Source organism: Sturnus vulgaris, chromosome Z, assembly GCF_052056855.1.
Source record: "Sturnus vulgaris isolate bStuVul1 chromosome Z, bStuVul1.hap1, whole genome shotgun sequence".
NCBI classification, from domain to species: domain Eukaryota; kingdom Metazoa; phylum Chordata; class Aves; order Passeriformes; family Sturnidae; genus Sturnus; species Sturnus vulgaris.
Window position 1 is genome coordinate 30,422,541 of NC_142283.1, and position 18,608 is coordinate 30,441,148.

Here is an 18,608-nt window from a genome sequence, read left to right on the forward strand (position 1 = left end):
TGTTCTCAGACTCTCACATGAAAAGACATAATCTATGCAAATAACAACTGTGAACATGTTAGGTTCTTTCTGTCTGTGGGAACAGTGCAGGTATTTTTTACAATGTTCCAGAAGCATTACTATGTAGCAGTTTATGCATTAATCCACCAGAAGAATTACAGCAGCTCCCATTCCAAAAGAGACTATCCATCTTCCAGTTTCACTGTACTGAAATCTGAGAAAACCTTTTTAAGAATAAAAGGAGTCTTCCTTGCCAGGTTAAGTGCCTGCATTGGATTTCCCTGGTAAGGTTCTGGCTGTGAGTGGGCAGCAGTGGTGGTTTCTGTGAGAGACACCAGAAGCTGTCCCCATGTCAGACAGAGCCAGTTCCAGTCAACTCCAATATGGATCTGCTGCTGCCCAAAGCTGAGCCCCTCGACCATGCTGGTGATGCCTCTGTTATACATTTGGTACATTGGTATTTAGGAAAGGGTAAAGAACACTGCACAGCCACTGAGAGGAGGGAGAACAATGGAGAGAAACAACTCTGCAGAACTTCAAGTCATTGAAAAAGGGCATGCAGGAAGTGCTCCAGGCACTTAATAGATTGCCTGAGAGCCCACTGTAAAGCAGGCTGTGCCCCTTTAGGCCCACAGAGGTCCACAGTGTAGCAGTGATCCACCTGCAGCCCATAGGGAGCCCCATGTTGGAATAATGTCTAGAAAAGCTGATCTGGAAGAGACTAGAGAGAGTTAAAAGGAATAAAATAGGTATTTATTGAAAGGCCTTAAAAGGTCACACCTTGGGCAGTACATGAACCTGGCCGGGGCTGCACCAAGCTTGAATCCAAGATGGTTCCCGGTCACGAGTTTTTACACTTTTATAAGTTTTGGTTCATCTACATACTGGGGTAAATTGTCCAACCACAGCTCCAGGTCATCAAGTCTCAACCCCCTGGCTTGCCTCTTCCCTTCATTATTGCTTATGCTTTTTGGGTAATGGCTGTCCTTGATTCTCTAGCTATGAAGGGATTGTTTTGTTTAACTACCCTGTGAAGAGAACTTACTAACGCCTAATATGAAGTTTCAGAGTTACACACCAAGCAGCAGATAATCTGAAAAATATAAAAGCTAAAACCCAAGGCATAATTTCCACCACAATTCTGCTTAGTAAGCACCTGCTGGCCAATGAGTGTGTATGCTGGGTAAAAAAAATAACTGCACTGTTACTCAAACTCCATCTTCAGCAGTAATGTATGGATGCAGATGCTTTTACCCATACACTTTTCAGCTTGGTGGTTAGGACACACTTCTGATTAACAGAAAACTGATTGAAACCTCTGATACAGGAGAGAATAGTATTTGTCCCATTCTATTCAACTGTTCTAACCACTAGGCTATCATAATCCAACTTCACTTTCTCCATCCACCAGTAAGTGGGTTTTTGTCAGATTTTTTTGTTTATTTTACTGTTGGTTTTTGGCTTTTTTTTTTTTTTTTTTTTTTAAGGTGGCCTCTGGATTGCTTTTTACAGTAGAGGGCTTGCTGATCGGCATTCCAAGCAGAAGACAGGTCCTTAGTCTGCCAAATCTTACCAATGAGATACTTCCAAGCACCCACTCTCAAGGACCAGAAATCTAGAAATACCTGCCCGACTGGCATTTTCTAATGGAAACAACTCTGCTCATGAGTACCCAACATTTCTCGAAATTCTGTATAGTTAACAAGCTTCAGTTGCCTAAATCCTTTTCTGGGGACCCTTATTATTTTCCAAAAATGATGGATGTTTGTACCAAAGTAATGTTTATACCAAAAGTAACATTCAATCTGATCCTCTGTGTATCTTAGGCGACAGAAAACTGAGAAGAGTTGTGCCATGCCATGTAAGCCAGGAGGAATCTGTTAAGAGGCCAGCTTTGCAGTAAGGAAATACTTGCCTTCTAGGTTGTTGAAGAGTAAGATTTCTTGTCTTAAAGCACAACTGTTCCAGTTTTCAAACAGTAGTTACTTGGCTGATTTCCCCATATCTGTCTTCTCTCCCAGTAATTATATTTTAGTAAGGCAAAGTATTTTCAGCAATTCTGAATTATCAAACCTAAAGCGAAGTCACTCTTCAATGGGTCTTTTCCTGGCCAAAACTTATTTTTCCCTAACACTTCACCAGCAGAACACTGACTTTTCAGCACATATAAAACTGAGTTTTATCTGCAAATATTGCAGTGTCACAGGTATATTTCAACTCTCCAGTTGACACCACAAAATAAACCATTATTATCCTTTAATAGAAGTGTTAAAACAGCCTTAGAAGCCTAGAAAAACCCATCTGGTAAATATCATTCTCTTACCTACCAGAGAGAAAGGCAGTGTTATTTTAAACTGGCAAACTACACAAACTGACACCTGGCATATGTTTTAAGTGTCTCCTGCACAGCCACAGAATAGATAACCTTCACATTCATTAACCTCCAAGCTTCTTTCTAAATCAAACTCTGTCAAACACATCACATAAAGTCATTTATATTTGAGACAAGTTTGAATGTTTCAGGAAGGCTGGCTTCCAAAATTTTAGAGATCCCACTCACAGATGTCAAAACAGCATTTCCACATTCTCAAAAAAATCTTTAATTCAACTTTGTAGAGATAAGAGGTTTTGCAAAAAAACCCTGTACCCAAGTTCATTTGGTGCATCCAGATTTGTTCTAACCACATCTGCCAGAAGGGTGAAAGTTTCTTCCATAGAAAGAATCAGACAACCAAGCCAATCAGTATAAAAATTCGAATTTCTCACATATTGAACCATAAGAGGCATATTACATCACCATATATCACAAAAAAGTTTTACATAGCAAAAATAGTTTTGTTACTGATTGAATCAAACCTTGTTCACCGAGATAAAGACGGATTCCATAAGAATTTTGATACTCCAGGGAAAAAAATCAAGAAGCTTGACTTGTTACTTTGAGTATGAAGATGATACAGAAGGGATGCAGAAAAGACGGAAAGATATAGGCTAAACAGATAGAGGGAAACAGCGCCTAAAAAGACCGATACAACAATGCAGAAATATTGTTACAAACAGCTCTGAACTACACCAGTAGTAGAAACGGTTTTTATGAGAAAGAAAACAACTTATTTCCTTGTGCTTATGATACTGATATCCCCCATTCTTCCTGCTTGTGACCAGCTACAGGGAAATAATAGAAATACCAAAGCCCCAGCATTTTCAAAGCTAACCAATACTTTGTAAAGTTCCTACGTTCTGGAAAACACAGCGAAAAGAAAGATGAATGTTACGCAGGTCTTTCCATCTCTCTCATCTCTGCTCCTGACATGTAATCAATTCTCAACACTGGGGCTGCTGCTGCTTCCCTCCCCGCCGCCTGCCTCCGATTTTGATTACAGACAGATAGATTATCTCCCTTGCTCCAACTTATTTTATACTGAATTTATCATCAGTTTTTGGGATGTTAACGGAATGTTCCAGCGCAGAGCTACAAGAGATGCTCTATCACTTCCTTCCCCATCCCCGTTTAGGCATACACCAACTTTCACCCGGTGATCACCTGTACCAAAATGCTTCACCTGACACTGACAGCACCCACGATGCAACCCCAGACACACTGTGTGCGGCACCGCCGCTGCTTCAGCGAAACCCTGTCCGAGAGTAGAAAGACCCAGAGGCAAAGCATGGGCCACGCCCGCCGCAGCGGCCTTGGGCGTGCCTGAGGAATAAGCGGGCGAGTCCGCGGGGCTGTGCCCACCGCACGTTCCGGTGCGGGGCCGATGTCCGGCTCACCGCCTGCGCTGCCCGCCCATCGCGACACCGCTTCTCACAGGAACTCCCCCTCGCCTCAGCCACCGCGCTGTGTACCTGCGTCCCGGCCGGTCCAGGAATGGGAAGGAGGGAAAAGAGGGAAACGAAGGAAAGGAGGGAAAGGCAGGAAAGGAAGGAGTGGGGGCCGCCTCACCTGCCCGCGGCGGTCCCGCAGACCCCGAGGAGGCGGTGTCGCCGCTGCCCCGCCCCCTCCGCTCCCTCCTGACACTTCCGGGGGGCGCCGCAAAAATCTCGGGGCGCCGCCGGAGCTGTCACTGTGGTTGCTCTGGCCAGGAAACTGTGGCCCCCGCGACGGGCTTTGCCAGTATCTCTGCCGGAGCAGGTGCGTGCCCGCGGCACAGCGGATGTTCCTGGCTGTGCCCGCCGGGCCGAGAGGGCGCGGGAGGCGGTCGCGGGAAGCAAAAAAGTCGCGTTGGCGTTGCTTCGTGCATGCGCGGGGTGCGAGGCCCAGGGAGACGGTCACTCGCGGCCGCCGCTCCCGGCATGCCATGCGCGGCTGCGATGCACGCTGGGGTGTGTAGTGCTGTGGGCGGGAGGGAGGATGCCGAGGCGCCCTCCCGAGAGGAATCTCTGGTGAGAGTTCTGGATGGCGGCTGACGCTACCGTGGGCGTCAAGACACGACTTAGCGTTGTTATGAATGATGTTCTATTTTTTCCAATTTATCAAGCAACAAGATTAAATTTAATAGTAAGTTTTTAATAGTAACAAAATGAATACAATCAAAGTATTGGAGATGACAATTAAAGTATTGGAGATGAAACAATCAAAGTGCATATATTTAAGAATATACAACATTTGGCAGTAAGTAATTTAGTGTAATTGAGGTTCGTATAAAGCATAAGCAAAACCGACCGGGGAGGGGCCCCCCTCCGACCGGGGATACGGGGAGTGGCTCCCATTCCTCACGTACCAAAACATCCAGGCTAACAATCCCACTTATATACTGTAGGTTACAGAAGTTTCTAGAAAGCTCCTCCTAGTTTCTATTCCTAAAATCTACGTAACTATACTGCACGGCGCATGCTCTACTAATGGGTTAGGGGGTCTCTCATCCTTTTGAGGGTCTTATTTCCGATGAAGGCTCATCATCTTCATCAGTGACCGAGGTGTGACCCGCAGGTAGCGCAGGCGCCCTGTGTGACTGAGCAGATGTTTTCCATAACATGACTCTAATTAAGTCCCATGCTTGGAATCATTCCATTTTTGCCCATTTCAAGGTTGAAGCTGTATTTCTAGATGCTGCTTATCAGACCTACGTCCTTCTACTATTCTTATTTGACTTTCTTCTAACCTCCTTCTTCGACTCCCAACATCTGGAAGATGTCCTTTGTCCTGTCTCGCTCATCTCCCCCCTCACTCTGTAACAATTGTTTTCTATTGATCTAAATAAAATTTTGTTAATATAGTTACAACTTAATTAGCACGAATCACATTTATCACAGCGTGCTTACCCACTCGGCCTCATAGGCGCCCACCCCAACCCTCTGTCACGCTTGCAAAACCAGGGAGGAATGTAGGCGAGTCTGTCAGTCTGATTTATACTTTTTTTGGAAGCACCTGGGTTAGGAAAACGGTGTTTTGAAGCTGTGTATTGGGAGACAGCTTATAAGGGAGCTGGAGGGGGACTTCTTACATGAACATATACTGATTGGACAAGGGGGAATAGATTCAAAGAAAGAGAGCATGTTGAGATCAGGTATTTTAAAAAATCTTTACTTAGAGGATGGTGAGGCACTGGAACAGGTTGCCCAGAAAAGCTGTGTCTGTCCCATTCCTGGAAGAGTTCGAGCCCAAGTAGGTTGGGCTCTGAGGAACCTCGTCTAGTGAAACGTGTCCTTCACCATGGCAGCAGTTTGGAAGCTGATGATCTTTAAAGTCTGGCCCAACAGCCAATTCCTGTTTCTTGTAGAAACAGCAGTCACAGGTAGGGGAATTGGTCAAAAGCTGGACTAAATAGTTTTGCAGTTAGGATTGTATTTGTGTGTAGGAGAAAATGGGCATTAAAGAATGAAATACTTGAGTGTTATCAGGTGTGACTGTTTTGGCTAAGCCAGTACTGCTGAAAGGCCTCTGGTTATGTGGAACTTTTATTCTGTTTGCTAAAATACTTTCTAGTGTATCATTTTTCAGCTTCAAAGGTACTAAAAAATGGATAGCTGATTTTATATCTTCGATTTTTAGACTACCAGATGCATTATGAGTATTGAGAGACATAGCATATAAATTATCTGAATAAACAAGAAAACCAGAAGATTTTATAAATTGTTCTTTACAGCGCTGTTTTGTTTGACATTTTTTTAGGAGTAGGCCAAACTAAGTAAATTAGGTTGTGGGGGAAAATTAGTAAGGAGACAAGAAACTAAATATCCAGGAAGAAAGCTCATAATAGGCAGCAGTCCAGCAGACTTAAGAACGTAACAGTTTGCTGGATCAGGATCCTACTAAATTATTGTATGCAGGTGCTACATAGTGAATTCTTTCTTAATTGGCCCTCTTAAGTTCTTCAAAACACTTTTAACAGAAACTGCCATTGTAGGATAGCATGTCTGCTTAGTTTAAGTGTATGCTGTTGTCCTACTTAGAGATATCTTGTTGCTGTGCAACTTCATTTTATTTAAATGGACAGTTTTGGGCTCCATGGAGAATATTTGCTTTTTCAGGCAAGTTTAAAAAGTACTGGAAGAATAAAGATTGTTCTGTAAGATGTTTTCTTCCCATATGTGAAAGTCTGCGTCAAGCCGAAACAGTCTTGTGGTTAAGTGAGAGGTCATATTGGGCTAGTTTTGACTTCAGGTAACTTAAGTGCAGGACTGGTGTGGAGAAAACCCCTGAGTAAAACTTGAGTGTGTGCCCCTGGCAGATGGGATATTTTAATTGCCCTTCACCAATGCTCTTTTACTGTCAGAAATACTAGTTAATTGACTTCTTTTAAACAACAGAGACACTAATTTACTTCATGGTAGCCTCACCTCCTTTTTTGCTGTTAGTTATCCAAGTTACCAGCTCAGTGGGTTGGTTTAGCATGTGCTGTCAGATATAAAGTTACAGGAAACTGCTGTGTCAGAACAGTCCTGTGTTCTGGCTCCTCTTCTTCCCTGTTTTGAAACACCTTCTTTCTTCACAGGTGAGACAGTGGTGTTGGAAAGTGCATCTGTGTTAGTTCTCTCAGGTATGAAAATTTTACTTTAAAACTTTAAGGCTATATGACAAGAGACTTGACTTGTTTTGAAAACCAGCTCAACCAGGTTGTATGAAATGAATTATTCAACGAGGCAAAAGTCTTGTCACTTTTTGAGTGGGAAGTTCCTGTCATGCATTTGCCATTGCTAACAGCAGTGCTTAGCACAGGGTGCGGGCTCCAAAAATAGCATATAACATTTTATTATCTGGGAGGAAAGGATGAAATGAAAGTAGGCATAATCACTCTTAAGAGCTCTATCTCCTTCCCACTACCAGCATAGTAAAGGTAGGTGAGAATCTATAAATTGAAAAATAGGCATCTTGTCTTACACATTCTGGTTTGAATAGCATCACCACATAGTGACCACCACATATGCATTCCAGAGTGCCTAAATACTGTTACTTCCCTGGAATTATAAGCCACTTAGCACATATGGCAGACAAGCTAATTACTCTTTTTAGCAGTCTGTGTATTGTCACAGTCTGGCACTGGAACAGTGGCAGGATAAGGAAGAAATTTACTTAATGATATGGATAACCAGCATTCACTATAAAATTATGATATGGCCGACCCCAAACTCGATCCTGTTCTTGTAGACATTGACGAGAGCAGGACTAAACTGCTGTTTGTCTATGCTGCTGGAACAGATTTGGAAAAAAACCAAACCACTCAAGTAATGGAGAGGCTGCATCAATAATCCTGCCTGTGACTATTTAAATTTTCATTATTACATAATTATTTTTATGCTATTCTTGCTAAACCAAATCATGTCATTGTACTAATGACATTATTGCTTATTAATGTTATCAGGGAAGTCAGCCCTGATATCCGTCAATGAAGGAATTTTTACCTTGCATGCAGAGTCTGATTTGGAATTTCAAAATCTAATTGTATGATTAATTAGTGAAAAAACACCATGCTATTGGTTTCTCTATGGGAACTTGGGTTTTTTCCCATTTGTCTATGTAGATTTTTCTCAACCAAGGTGGATCTTTGGACAATCTCCAGCACAACTGAATTTGAGAGGTACCCAAGAATGAGAAGAACAATTTTTTTCTCTTTGATACCATTTCCTTTCCCTGTCCAATGAGTGTAGTAGAAGTCTCTATTGTCTGGAAATTTTAAAGTATAGATTGACAAAACCAGCTCTCCTTGGAACAAAATTAGTGTTTCAAGCAGTGTTCCTTGTTGCTAAAGTTGGTGGTGGATGTGTATAATGGGTTGTGTAACATCTTCCTAGAGGCTACATAACCAGGATGCCTCAGAGCTACAAAGAAATCAGTAAAAACTTGAAGATGTGCTTCTCTGACAATTTATCTAATAAATTCTGTGCATTTTGTTCAGATTGGCAATGGTTCGTAGTGGAAAAAATGGTGGGCTCCACCTGAAGCAGATTGCATACTACAAGCGAACAGGGGAATATCATCCCACAACATTATCAAGTGAAAGAAGTGGAATCAGGAGAGCTGCCAAAAAATTTGTTTTCGAGGGTAAAACTTTTCTCTCAAATTATGCTAAAAATAGATATTAAGTAAAGATTTGGTTATATGAAAAAAAAAAGTGAGAATTTCCTCTGCAGCGTTTTGGGATTTTAATAAACATTCTCTATGAGACAAATGCTCTGCAAATCCTTGGTTAATATATAATAAGATGTTTGTAGAAATGGAAGCTCAAACTGCTTTAGTCCAAGACAGGTTTATTTATCTATACAAAAGCCAAGCCTTGTTTTATATGCTATAGAAATATGTAGTCACTGCAATCCATAATTGAGCGGCTTACAGAAAGGGAGATAGATCTGCAGCTAATGACAAGGAATGCTCCATCCAGTCTGGGGGATGGCTGGGCAGAAGTGCAAGGACAACTTTGCCATCAGTCACCTGAGAGCTTCCCGGCCCTTCCTGTCTTAATTGCAACCCTGGGAGATACATGAGCCTTTGTGGTCTGCTGTGCTGTCTCAATCCCATCAAAACAGCCAATGTTGTGTAGAGAGAAGGCAGGGAGGAGTAAAATCTTTGGCTATCAGTGTCAGGTTGCTGGCAGGCACCCAACAGCTTCACAAACAACAGTTTCAGCACTCCTACCTCCCCTTTCCAACCCCAGTGTTAGTTTGTGTTTCAGTCAGACTTCCTGTGGGAATGCTGTCTGCATTCTAACTTGCCCTTGTAACTAATGTCTCTTTGGAGACATTAATTGAAATGTTTGTAAATAAAAAGCTATGTTTACAACAAAGTGAACTTATTGTAATAAATTCTATTCTGAATCATGCTTAATAATTTAGTAAACTAAACAGAAGACAAAGCACTTGCTTACAATTTGCTGATACTTCTTTCAGAAAACAAGTTGTTCTATGTTGGAAAAGACAGAAAGCAAATGCGCCTGGTAATTGTTTCAGATGAAGAGAAGAAAAAGGTCCTCGAGAAATGCCACAAAAATGCTGCTGGCACTCATCACGGTATATCAAGGACACTGACTTTAGTGGAGTCTAATTACTACTGGACCTCTGTAACAAATGATGTCAAGCAGTGGGTATGGCTTCGTAGCTATAGGATACTTTATGTAGTTTACTACAAATGTTTGGTAATCCTATGAACTTTGGTACAGCAAGTAACTGGGCTGTTTCGTGAAGAGGACATGTGAGCTTGCAATCACACTACAACTGGTCATCTTGGCAATGGATAGTGTTTCTGTTTACTCTTTTACAACTACTTTTTACTCTTTTACTACTGGCTTGTGCACCACTATGGTGTGGTGGGGAGCCATAATCTCTTTTGGTTTGGCCCCTGAGAGAGATTTTTTGTGCAAGGACTCTGACATATTTTTGTTAGGATGCAATGTGCCATCAGAAGGATGTGTGACCAGAGTAGCTGCTGGCAGATAAGAGTATGAAAATGGTGTCTCTGCTTTATGATTAGGTGTGTTCAGAAAATAGTTAAGCACATCAAAGTTTGGGAAAGTTCCTTCTCCTTCACCCAAAGATACAGGGGCAGGAAATCCTAGCAGAATTTGATCCTTCAAGAAACTGTATGTAAATGCCTTTTAAGGCCAAATTATTGTTGCTATTGGCTTGCTGCATTACCTTTCCTTAATTATTTACAGATAGTAATGAATTTTAAAATTTGTACTGTGAACTTGAAAGAGCACAGTGGTTTCAGAACGGAGAGAATTCATCTATGAGTTCTTTTACATGTCCCTCTCCTGGCCTTCAGTATTTTTTTATTCTGGTTTTATGCTGCTCCTGAAAAATCTAAGGGTAAAAAAATCGTATGAAAGGTGACAAATTTGTTTTGCATTGCTTGGTCTAATCTGATTTACAGAGAAATAGTGGAGGTCTATGATTCTGATGGTTGTCGTTACCTCACCATCACTTTTTATTGATAACTTTCTCCCTCATGTCTTCCTTAGGTGTATGCTTGCCAGCATTGCCAGGTAGCAAAGAACACAGCCACCAGAGTGCCCAAAATACACCCTCTCAAAGCGGAGGACCCATGGACAGCAGTCACTATAGAGCTAATGGGACCTTTCAATGTTACCATCAGAAGTCACAAATACATCATAATTATGACAGATTTGTTTACAAGATGGACTGTTATCTTACCACTGCATGACACTTCAGCAGCTGAAATTGCTAAAGCAATCATAAATGTGTTTTTCTTATATGGGCCACCTCAAAAGATGCCTATTGATCAAGGGAAGGAGTTTGTTTATCAGGTAATTATTTACATGGCTGGTTACTCTCTTTTTTGGTTGTTGTTTTATCCCTCAAAAAAACTCTACAACATTTTCCCTTGTATTAGATTTGAATTTTAGATTGTTTTTGAGAAAGACTTTAGTCTTTTTTTCTTTCATTGAAAAAGTAAAGAAGTTTGCACATACAAGTAATTGGTTTGACATTTTTTGTAATTGTAATGCTACACAATGCTTCCCAGGGCTTTATTCACAATTTCACAAAGTGAAATTATTTCCTGGCAGGCATAATGCAGGTTTTGTCACTCACTTGAACTGGCATAAATTTGCACACTGGAGTTATTCATCCATATGGCGCATATAACAATAGCTAAGTATTATATTATATATTATAATATGTATTATAAATTATATTATATTGCTAAGTATAGTATAGCAATAGCTAAGGGTATTTTTGACATAGGTTTATAGTGATTATGAAGGACGTATCACACTTCGTTCCTCTCAGAGATGATGAAGTCATCAGACTGTGATATAGAGGTGATGACAGACCAAGTGGCAAAAATACGATTAGGAGCCATTAATCACTCACTCCTAAGCCCTACTTACGGCTTTAGCTCTCATTCACAGTCCTGGTGTGCTTTGTGCCAATATGTATGCAAGATTTTCCCCAGTCCCCATCATATCAACAAAAGGGGTGGAAAGCTTTTTAATAAACTTTTTAAGGAGGTTTTTTTACTTGTAATGGGATGCAGAACAGGGGAAATGTTTACTATTTGTGTTCTTCTTCTTTTGAAGATAAATGAAGAACTGTTTTCACTGTTTGGAATGAAACAAATTGTATTGTCTTATCCTCAGACAGATGATGTAAATGAAAGAATGTGCAAGACAATCAAAACTTTCCTTGACAAGTATTGCATAGACCATCCAAATGATTGGGATGAACATTTGTCTGCTATAGCCTATGCTTTCAATCTAACAAATTTGGTATGTGAAGATCCTTCGTCTTTTGACTGAAGTCCTACAAAATGTCTACAAACTTTTATGCTAAATTTGCTTGCTTTTGGTCCCCATATAAATAGGAGCCAGATCAAAACACGCCATATTTCCAAATGTTCAACCGTAACCCACGTGTTCTTGAACCCATGAATATATGTGTGGAAGGAGAATACAGTAGTTTTGCTAAAATATTTGAAGCAACTAAAAAACTCAGTCAAGCACTGGAAGAAGAGAAAATCTCAGATTGCCAGGTAAATGTTAAGTATTTGAATTGTACTAGTAAGAAGATTGAAGATAAAGTTGAAAAGGTCTGAGGCATAAATTATAACTAATTAACCTTTTAAAATAATGTGGGGGTTTGAGTAGTGGTTTTTAGTACTTTTTCCTTCCCTTGTGATCCCTTAATTTCAGTGTAACACATGATATGTATTTGGAGGGAGTAACCTTAAAAGAGACCTATTGTCAGAAGTTTACTGTGTCTGGCTTAGAGGCAGAACAGAGAAGTTGAAAACTATTGCCTATGGACTGGTGATTTATAAAGATAAAAGCAATTACTTCATCGCCTGTCAGTCCCACATAATTACGAACTACACACATCCAAAACCACTCAATGTCATGCTTAAGCACTGTTAACCAATGGTACAAAATTGCATGGTTACTTTTGGGGAAAAAAAACAAAGTAATTTACACGTATCTTTCCACAGGCAGATAAAAAAACTTCAGATGAACAAAAAATCAGAACCAAAATCACAGTCAAAACGAAATCAAAACAACTAAATACCCTTCAACTTAAAGTTGGCCATGAAGTCCTCAGGCAAAGAAAAAACTGGTGGAAAGATGGTCGTTTCCAGTCGGAATGGATTGGTCCTTGTATCATAGATTACATCACAGAAAATGGTTGTGCAATATTAAGAGATTCCACAGGATCCAGGCTCAAAAGACCCATCAAGATGTCTCACCTCAAGCCATATATAAGAGGGTCCAGTGAAAAAGGTGTATATAATTTTTTTAAGTTTGTATTTTTATATATGTTAAAAAAGCTGGGGTTTTTTTTTTGTTTGTTTTTTTAATTTTTTTTTAAAAACTTCTCTGTTGTGGTGTTACTTTATTAGAATGAAACAAGCATCATTCACTCACCAGTGGGAGTTATATTAGCACACATAATAATGTAATAGCTGTACTTTTCAGTAAGGAGAATAGTGAGTGTGAGTGACGTCAAACTATGCACAGCATGGAACAGAGCTCATGAATAATGTTCAAAGTCTTTTTAAAAATAGCCTCTATTAAAGTTGCTTCAAATAACTGGCTTGGTTCTATTTGTGCTGGCTGATAGAATTATAAGAACATGATAGAAGTATAAGCAGGTTCAAGGAGCATTTTCTGGTTTTTTTTCTGTTTTGGTAAAGGCAGGATTCACATTCATTTTGCTTGGGCAATTGAAATGTTTCCTGTTCTACAACCTTAGAGTGTCTTCTAAAGCCTTAAAACAGGTAAACTATATCAGAGAACTGATTTTGGAGTAGTTTATTTTAAATTGTCCTGTTAAATAAATCAGTGTTTCCCTTACCAGATGAAATAAAATTGTCATGCTCTGTGGTAGGATGGCTAGAAATTTCCAAAGATTTGCGTAACCAACTTCTGCTCTTGATCTTACATATGCAGCATGCCATTTCACAAATCAAACAGTGACAGCTGCTTCTTTTCTGCTCATGCTGTCTTTGAGTCACCAGAGCATTTTTAAAACAATTAAATACTTGGTGTACAGAAGACTTCTGTCACAGAACAAGCTGCTTTTTGCTTCAGAGTTCTTGAAGAGCAGAACAATTCCCACCCTATTGGCACATGTGGTCAAGCTTTGGTTCTTGTATGTATGTAAATTACATTGAGATGGTAATTTTTTCTATCACTGCTTAAATCTGAGAGATTTGCAAAGCTGAAACCAATTCTGGACTTTCATGTAACAAGCTGGAATATTTATGTCAGTCATCAGTTATGGATTTTGTAGCTAAGATACTGATTTCATGTTATGTCACGAGGCTGCTACTTTTTTTGGATGATCACTCTATGCCTTCCAGTTCTTCATTAAATTGCTGATGCATAAGAAGGAAGTCACACACATATCAAGCATGTAGATAATGAACAGCTATTACAATTACTACTTTCAACTACTTTCAGCTTTTTATACTGTCACACAATTTACCAAAAGTTGTCTTTGTAGTATTAGAGCCTAATACATTTACCGCTGAATACTATAGAAGCAGTGCATAATAATAGTGCATAATGCAGAATTCCCTTTTTCAGGAAGTGGCTGTCTTGGTCTTGGCTGGAATAGATTTTTTTCTTGTTGTTGTTTTTTGGTTTTTTTGTTTGTTTGGGTTTCTTATTTGGTTTTTTTTCTTACCTACTTTACTTGCTTTTTAAACTTTTTATGGTTTAAGAAAGCTTGTTATGTGTTGTATTAAGATTTCCCAGTGAGAGCATGAAGAAACCACATTTATTCATGTGCATGCACAAAATGAAAGAATCTACATGTCCATTTATTCAAGCTGTTAGTTCAGTAGGTGACTATGGTTGACATCAAGCTAGTCATTGATGCTAAGAAAAGCTCTAAATGTGGATCATCACAAGGAATATTTTGTGGATGTAATGAGATACCAAATATTTGATGCTCAGTGAAATTGGGAAATTCACATTATCAATCTGCTGTCACTCAAGCATTCTTGTCCTCTTTTGGAAATTGTTTTGAAAAGTAAGTTAGCACCTCACTAACATTTTAAGTATGGCTTCAGGGATCTGAACTGATGGCTATTTTCCTTTTACAGACAATGACATTCCACAAGGTGCAGTATTTTTTGACCATGACTATATTGGCTTATCCGAAAGATCTAATAATTCAAGCCAACCAGACTCTGTTGCTGAAGAGGAAAGAAATGCCTATAAAAGAGATATCATGTCTGCTGTACAGATTCCACCTGAAGCCTGCAAAGACCAAGAATTAGCAGATGGTAAACATGAGTCTGAGCAGAGAGAAGATCATTGCTTTGAACCAAACACTGCACAGCCTGAGCAATGGCCTTCACCTTGTTGGACCCTTCAGATAAAGACAGAGAATACTTAAGCATAGTCTTCTATCACATTTCATTGTCAAGGAGTTTGGAATTACTGTGGCAAACTGGAAAGAAAAAAACCGAAAGTAATTGCTCCAACTTCCCAATCCACTTTACTCTTTTATGAGCTAAGAGTGCTTCAGGTATCTAATTTGTCTGGGTGTTAAGAAAAAACATTAGTAAAAGGACATATTCTGATCATGTATTTAAATCTTGTTGGTAGAATGGCAATGTGACCATGCCTTAATGTTATCCTCTCAGGACACAGTGCATCACTGTAATGATCTTTTCCATTTAACTCTTGGATGACTCATTCCTAATGCACACTGTGAGATTAATTAAACCTAAGTTGGCGTAATTTCTCCCTCCACTACAGAGAATTTAACTTTCTAATTATATAACAGTTTTCTATTCTTCCTGGGAAGCTGGAGCCTCTGACATTTAAAACTTTTAATTTCTAGTGTAATGCATATAAGATCTCACAAAAAAATTAAACTGGCAAAATCAAATGTAGTGTTCTATGCATGAAACGATGGTTTCAGCTGTTCCTTGCTCATCAAAAGTCTGCTGCTGTAGGCAGTTTTAATATTTCAAGCATGTGAAAAAAATCTTAAGAGCATTTTAATATTCATTTGTGCTTTTTCCACAGAGATATGGTTCTCTGTTACAGTCACAGCTCTCTTCACTGAGCCTGTGCAAGTTGGGAGATTCTCCATGGACAGTGGGCTGTGAAAGGTGAAGCACTGGTATTAACCTGTTCTCTGATTTCCTTGAGTAAGTTGTTACTGGTCTAGACTTTCTGCTGAGAAGAGCACTTCTCAAAATCAGCAGCACAGGAATTTTTTCATATGGAAAACTGAGGAGTGCAAGTCAGGTTTTTTATGTTTGTTTTTGTTTTGGGTTTTGTGTTTGTTTTTGTTGTTTTTTTTTTTTTTTTGGGAGTTGACATGAAGATGAAGAAAATAGCAGAAAAATGAATTGAGCAATTCAGCAAATTCTGGATGCTGCTGTGGAAGATTTGCTTATCTTGCTCTGAATTTGTGTGTTCCCTCTTATTTCTGCTCCTGAATGTCAAATGTCTTGTAACACAGGTGGAGGAAAGTACTACTTATTAGGAGTTTTCAGTTAATTTTAGGCAATTAGATGTGGTCGTCAAGGCTGATTAAATACCTACCTCCTACAGAAGTTCACATGTACAGTACAGTATGTCTTTGATATCATGGGATGCAGCTCGGCTCCTATCTTAAATTTCAAATGAAAAATAATTAATACTCAAACTATTCTATGTCTCCACCAAGACTTCAGAAAGAGTCTTTCTGAATACATTGTGTGTGTGCACACATGGAATAAATATTTTTTTTATGTATCATGCATTTGAAGAAAATATTAGTATCAGGGATAAAACTGGAGAGTGAGGCATTGTTTGTAAGACTAATTTCTGCTTTGGTAGCTGCAAAAGAGAACCAGCATCTTTTTTTTTCTTACTCCAAGCGATCAGTTCCTGAATTATGCACAGTACAGCAGAGCTGTTTTCTGGGGCAGTCCCGGGGTAATGCAGGTGCTGTGGAGTTGTTAGAGCTACACCAAAGAGAAAGAAAATGCTGCCGTGAGATAGTAATGGGGAAAACAAACATTTAACATACTCTGTACATTTAACATATTGTTGATCATTCGGGCTTCCTGGTCATTTTGATCTACTGTATTAATAAGCAAGCATTAGTGACTTACCAGTGCACTGAAATGTAGCCTTCTCTGCATGGGGGATGTTAATTGAAATAAAATACAGGGTTTTCAAGCTCTTGACATGAAGAACATCACAGGAAACTGGGAAAAACCCCAGTGTTTGGCCAAAACTGACACAAGGAAGCAAGATTTATCAGTGTCTTCAAGAAACAGATACTATACTCTTCTGCACCTTTTAGAAGACCTGCTGGCCTGCTGTTTATATCTTGGAAACCAAACTATGTAGAAATTTTGAATGAAAAGCAGTACAGAAAAAGCTTTAATTTGAAGAGGAAAGCTCTTCCAGATAGAAGCAACCAGACAGTAAACTGAGTTTTTACACATTTGATTCTGGAGCAGTTAATCCTGAGAGATGCATTCTCTGGTCAGTTCTCCTTTCAGCTTGTGTGTAGATGAAGGGATCTGCAGCAACCTTGCTGCACTGGTAGCAGAAGCAGGTGTGCCAATAAACAATAACTGTTGTAAGAAATACAGCATGACCCCTCTGCCAGGGAATGCTGCCCTGCTACAGATTGCTAGTGCAGTGATGAGCAGATCACTTGGATACAACTTGCTGTAATTCTGTATTTTCATGTACAACTCATTACTCACATGGGTGAACCCTTTTTTTGGGTGCTTGAGAAGCATCTCAAAATTCATCAACAAAGCTGGAGCATTCAGAGCTGTAGCTGGTAGCAAGAATTGGTGCCTTGAATATGTAAAGTGATATCCGAGTAAGTGGGTTAAAAGAGAATAAATCAGATTTCACAAATTCAATACCTAAAATTAGTTGATTATTTTTGGCCGCTGATGCCTTTAATTTCCTTATGCCTCACTTCCCCCTTCTGTACAGAGTGAGGAGTAACACCATATCAGATTCCAGACAAGCTACAAAAAAATACTCATTACTCTTCACAAAGCTGCCAGACACAGTGAAAAAACCCTACAGAAAAGCCCTTAAGAAAATGAGTTCTGTTTTGTGCAGCGTTTCAGTGATATGCAGTAAATAATACCTGTGTTTCCCCACCAGATTGATTCTGAGTCTTTACCTAGTCAGAAACATCATCCATCTCTCCCGTAGATTAAAGACCAGGAAGGAAAGCAGAGCGCGTAGTTATGGTGTCATACTGGCAAACCAGTTTTTTAGAATCTTAGCTTTCATGCGTTCGCCTGCAGAGGGAGACGTTCGGGACTTGTGTAAGAGAGTCGGTCGCACGGTGGCAGCCAGGACCTGCGGGAGCGCAGGGCTCGCAGAAACTGCTGCCCACCCTGCCCTTCCGAGGATTTCTTTCCGCAACTACATTCGCAGCAGAAATTTCAGTAATTTTCACATCGAATTGTCCATAATTACGGGAGCATGAAGACATTTCCGAGACCAAGATGACCCTCATTGTGTGAAGGCTGCGTGACTGACCTGTCATGTGAGCCAGAGTACAAAAATACTCTACTTGTGCATTAGGTGGTTTTATACCACAGCTGCCAACTGTGGTAAACTTTCACTACAGCTTTACACCTCCCAAAGAACTGGGCACCTTTCGATACTCGTTACACCTTGGTTGCCGTGAGCAAGATCTCGCAGGCCTGGAATAAGGCTATGCCTTCACTTCCTTATGTGTGGCACAGTGTGTGTGACCTGAGGAAACATCACAAAATTGTGGTATTCAGTCGTTTTTCCTGCAAGTAATTTTCTCTTGAGCAACCGTTTTAGGATGTGTCATGTCTGAATGGAGCAGTAATAAACAGAGGGGACCGGGTATTCAGAGCACTGAGCATTGCAGTGGCCAGGGTAGGGTTCTGCCCTGAAACCCTAAATAATAAGTAGCACCAACTTAAGCCTCTTATGGCAGTTGCCTAATCTTCATCCTGAAAAAATTCTTCAATTCGAATTTAAAAGAATAGAAGATTTTGGTTTCTCATATGTCTCAGAAGAATAAATGTAGTCTGTAATTAATAATTTCCCTAGTTTGCTGAACTGTTACCACTGATTACTTTCTAGAAAAAAATTACTCCACTGCATCTTTAAACCAGTGCTTTGGCACAGTGCCCTAGAAGAATACTGTCCATACACCCTCTGCATATTTCTGAAAGCTGTACAGTGAAA

General features: G+C 39.9%; 2 protein-coding genes across 23 annotated transcripts in view; one reads left to right on the top strand and one right to left on the bottom strand.

Moving 5' to 3' along the window:
* Positions 1 to 4,074, bottom strand: part of PPIP5K2 (diphosphoinositol pentakisphosphate kinase 2) — a 50,729-nt gene extending 46,655 nt beyond the window's left edge. For 16 of the 19 annotated variants that reach the window (XR_015799683.1, XM_088157260.1, XM_088157259.1 and 13 more), the window contains exon 1: positions 3,947 to 4,074. The gene's annotated coding sequence lies outside the window, so the exon portion shown is untranslated. Of the gene's footprint in view, positions 1 to 3,849; positions 3,866 to 3,946 lie in introns of those variants that run through there. The other 3 variants (XM_088157262.1, XM_088157257.1, XM_088157246.1) reach the window with 2 other exon arrangements.
* Positions 4,017 to 15,294, top strand: GIN1 (gypsy retrotransposon integrase 1). Of its 4 annotated transcripts, none has more exons than XM_088157309.1 (9): positions 4,017 to 4,135; positions 6,939 to 6,983; positions 8,340 to 8,485; positions 9,328 to 9,521; positions 10,398 to 10,703; positions 11,538 to 11,666; positions 11,762 to 11,929; positions 12,383 to 12,671; positions 14,501 to 15,294. In XM_088157309.1, the coding sequence occupies exons 3-9, from the start codon at positions 8,347 to 8,349 to the stop codon at positions 14,794 to 14,796; spliced, it is 1,521 nt and encodes a 506-aa protein (XP_088013435.1). In that variant the 5' UTR covers positions 4,017 to 4,135; positions 6,939 to 6,983; positions 8,340 to 8,346; the 3' UTR covers positions 14,797 to 15,294. The 4 variants fall into 4 exon arrangements, with proteins under 4 accessions (XP_088013435.1, XP_088013436.1, XP_088013437.1 ...); XM_088157311.1 differs by having other exon boundaries at positions 4,038 to 4,135; positions 9,328 to 9,447; positions 11,478 to 11,666; XM_088157308.1 differs by having other exon boundaries at positions 4,046 to 4,135; positions 11,478 to 11,666.
* The last annotated feature ends 3,314 nt before the right edge of the window (positions 15,295 to 18,608 follow it).